The sequence below is a fragment of the Pollicipes pollicipes genome, unplaced genomic scaffold (genome assembly GCF_011947565.3).
Source record: "Pollicipes pollicipes isolate AB1234 unplaced genomic scaffold, Ppol_2.1 Scaffold_5724;HRSCAF=6776_pilon_pilon_pilon, whole genome shotgun sequence".
NCBI classification, from domain to species: domain Eukaryota; kingdom Metazoa; phylum Arthropoda; class Thecostraca; order Pollicipedomorpha; family Pollicipedidae; genus Pollicipes; species Pollicipes pollicipes.
The window spans coordinates 29,287,263-29,291,093 of record NW_023596746.1 but is presented as its reverse complement, the minus strand read 5'-3'; the positions used below and the strand labels follow the sequence as shown (position 1 = coordinate 29,291,093).

At 54.6% G+C, this 3,831-nt stretch overlaps 1 protein-coding gene across 1 annotated transcript; it reads right to left on the bottom strand.

Moving 5' to 3' along the window:
• Positions 1-1,466: 1,466 nt before the first annotated feature.
• Positions 1,467-3,122, bottom strand: LOC119102911 (alkaline phosphatase-like). The gene has a single exon (XM_037226361.1). The coding sequence runs from the start codon at positions 3,120-3,122 to the stop codon at positions 1,467-1,469; it is 1,656 nt and encodes a 551-aa protein (XP_037082256.1).
• Between the last annotated feature and the right edge of the window lie 709 nt (positions 3,123-3,831).

The following is a 3,831-nucleotide window of genomic DNA, read 5'->3' as shown; positions in this document are numbered from 1 at the left end:
AGCTAAGTGGTAAGATTAAAATTTACAGTCTAGTAAGTAAGTACCGTTCATGGTTCCGTTTTGAACATTGGGCTCGGGTTTCGGAGAGAGTGGGGTGGTGCATGGGTGGGAGAAGGAGGAAGGGCGTGGTGGGAGAGTACCGCGACAACGACAGGGAAAGCATGGATGCTCTAGGGATGGGCCAATTGGCAGGTAACGCAGGGATTTACGTTACTTGGTACTAGCGTGGATGCGGCTGTGGTCGTGTATGGACGTGGTTGTGTGGTTTAGGCTAAAGGTCAATGGAGCTTGGTAATATAACTTCACGCTTGGTGAAAGATTCACCACCAAAAAATCTGCCCATCCTCGGGAACTTGTAAAGCGCCATTCTCTTATGGACTGCCCCGTAACCAACCCTGTTGTCTTCAATATTGGTAAGAAACTAGTTTGGGATTTCCCATAAGCGTGTGTACTGAAGGGCCAGAGCATTTGTCACACAACCTGTTGGTGCGGGTTTTACGTTAGGCCCATGATGATGCATGTGCAAAATCGCTTTCAAAAAGCAATTCCGCCCTTTGGTTTTGGAACGCCCTCACACCTTGTTTTCCCTACTGGAGGAGCTGGACAACCCGCTAAAGGCACTGGTCTAGGTAGATATCGGTCGAGCCCGATCACCAGTCATTCACTGCTAACCCCAGACCTCAGCAAGCCAAGTGTAGCTCTTTACTCGAGTGCCGCGATGTGGTATTTGCATGACTCTGGTATGTAGCAAGCTCTGCGTAGCTTCGTTAGCAGCTCACAAACGTGTTCAATATACTAGCATGCAAGGCTCTGAGCACTACACCAACAAACCTGGCCGGCTATGACTTCGCTACTGCCCGGACAAAATCGCCGAGTCACAAGATGCTGCCCAAGGCAAAGCCTGTCATACTTGCTCCTTTTCCAGCCATTATGAAAAGACTGCTGTAGACAGCACAGTTATCTGTTTAGTAGAGATGTTTGTCAATGCGTTATGGTTTGATTACGTCATCGCACCTTGCACAGCATTGATTGAGGCACAATGAACGGCCGTTAGATCATATAACGCCATGAATGCCGATGTGACTTCGAAATGCTCTCCCGGGTATACTTCTCCCTATTTTCGCGGGCGCGTAGCTCAGAAACTGGGTGGGCTTAGGTCTTAAGAAGGGCAAGATTGTAAACAGCACCGAGAGATCTTCAAGATGACTCTTTCAGTTCAACCCCCCCCCCCCCCCCCCCGATATAAATGTGGAACACTGCCTTTAAGCGAGTTTTCACTGCTGATACACAGGTACAAGCAGACACCAAAGAGTAATCCGTGATAGTGGAACAAAATCCTTCCTGCTGTTATCAGACATTTATTTATTTCCGCGACGATTTCGTAGATCAGACAACGACAGACAAGAACCCCACCGAGTGACTGCAGTAACGAAAATGACGTATCTGGCTGAGGCCGCTGCCGACGACTACTCGTCGCAAACGGTGAGGTAGTCGCCCTGGCAGAGGGCCCAGTTGATGACGTGGTGGATGTAGTTCTCCTCCACACTGCCGCGCAGCAGGTGGGCGCCCGGGCCGCGAGCGAAGATACCGACATCATCTCCACCGTGCGTCTCCTTCGGCAGGTAAATACCGGCCACCTGCTTGTAGTGCGGGTCGCGCCACTCGGCGTCCGGGCCGGTCTGCATGAGACCCGAGCGCTTGGCATCGAGCTCTTCCTTGGTCCGAGCGCCGCCCGGACCGTTGGCGTACTGCAGGATCGAGTAGGGCAGCTTGGGCGGCGGGCCGCCCTTCTGCATGCCGCCGGCCAGGAACGAGGCAGGGCCGAACATGTCCAGGCCGCGCTCCGGGTAGCCGTTGATGGTAAAGGTGTGGGCATGGTCAGAGGAGACAACGATGAGAGTGTCCTCAATGTCGGTGTGGTCCACAGCGTACTGGACAACCTCCTCCAGCTCCACGGTCTCGTCGATAGCCGTGTAGGCGTTGCCATAGTGATGGCCGTGATCGATCTTGGCGCCCTCCACGAAGAGGACAAAGCCGTTGGGTCCACGCTTCAGGATCTCCAGGGCCTTCTTCACCATCTCGGTCAGGTTGACATCGTCGGCGGTCTGGAAGGCGCGGTACTGCATGTGGCTGCGGCTGAACAGACCAAGTACATAGTCGGCAGAGGCGGCGTCGAAGCTGTTGAGCTCGGCCTTGGTGCTGATGTAGGCGTGGCTGCGTCCCAGAGACTCCTGCTTATCCTTCCACTCCTGGATCAGGTCGCGGCCATCCAGGCGGGCGCCGCCCTCGACCTCCTTGGGCGTGAACTTGCCCCAGCCGCCGCCAAAGGCAACATTGATATCGATGCCCTCACGCTCGACGAACTGGGTGGACAGGTCCTTCATGGCGTTCTTGCACGAGTCCTGGACGGGGCCGGTCATCCACTCCATGGCGGCAAAGTCAGCATCCGACTCCCAGGTGCGGTAGGCGGTGTGGCCGAAGGTGGCAGCGGGAGAGGCGTGCGTGATACGGGCGGTGGACACCAGGCCGACCCACTTACCGGCCTCCACTCCGTAGCGGAGAATCGACTTGGGCGAGGACGCCTCATTGACGGCGTCGCAGTTCCAGATGAGGACGGAGCAGTCGACACCGACCGTGAGGAAGTTGCCCTTGGCGCCTGTCAGGTAGGCGGTGGCGGTCGAAGCGGAGTCGGCCGTCCAGCGGTCGCAGTTGTAGGTCTTGGAGAGACCGGTGTAGGGGAACATCTCCCAGGAGAGCATGGTGTGCTCGGGCACGTCGGCGCCGTGCAGCAGACCCTTCTGCTTCCGGGCAGCGGCCAGCGTATGGATAGACATGCCGTCACCGATGAACAGGATCGCGTTCTTCGCCTGCTTGTGGTACACCTTGTCGCTTAGCTTGGTCTGGATAATGTCCTGAGCGATGCTCTTCCAGAAGACCGAATCCAGCACCTGACCGGAACGGGAGAGGGACGCGCTGCTCCCCAGTCCCATTTTGGCCTGGACTTCCTGGTAGGTGGGTGCCCACATCTCGTGCATCTCCAGCTCGTCCTGGTCCTCGACCCTGGAGTCGAGGGGCACGGAGGCCACGAGGGCCAGGAGGCCGGCGGCCACGAACAGCTTCATCGTGAGGTGCAGGCCGTCTGTCTCTCAGATGATGCTGTTGGCTAGCTGAGCCCAGCTTTTATCCTGGCATCGGCTGACCGCACAAGTGGGGACAATCAGCCATGTGGTCACCCAGGTGCAAGTGTTCATAATCAAGACTGCGGTGGCATTCAATTGTCGATTGAATGGAAGACACACCATTCTTTAAGTGTTTTTCCAAGTCTTCCTTTTTGTGTAATGCTGGACCGAAGTGGTGCTTGTAAGAAGAGCTGTTGTCAGATGATGTTTTGTGGCAGGTATTGTTATTTTGTGTTGCTAGGGACGAATCCAGGATTTCGTCAAAGGGTGTAGGGGGTGCGTGGCCTTGTGGGGCTCGCTAGAGTTTGAAGCCCGCTTTTCATCGCATTACCGTCAGGTAATTTTATGATTCTTGGCATGCTTCTTTTTACGGAATCTTATCTCACTGAGCACGGCTCGTTGCGTAAACATCGATTGATCCACTGTCCATGTAACCCAGACAATCAAATAGGTTGTCTATGTTGGGACTTCTGGGTGGTGGTTCTGGAATGGGGAGTAAATATTTCCAAAGCGGTGATGAAGGCCTAGAGTTATATACGTTAGAAACTATGGAGGACTACGATGGCTTATTACACCCAACACAGCTATAAAAGGCCATGGCCGTGTCGATAATAGCACAACAATTCTCAGAGCAAAATATCGTTATTTGTAA

What these genes read in the sequence shown, in the direction of transcription:
- LOC119102911 (XM_037226361.1), bottom strand. Translation starts at nt 3,122, where the DNA reads ATGAAGCTGTTCGTGGCCGCCGGCCTCCTGGCCCTCGTGGCCTCCGTG.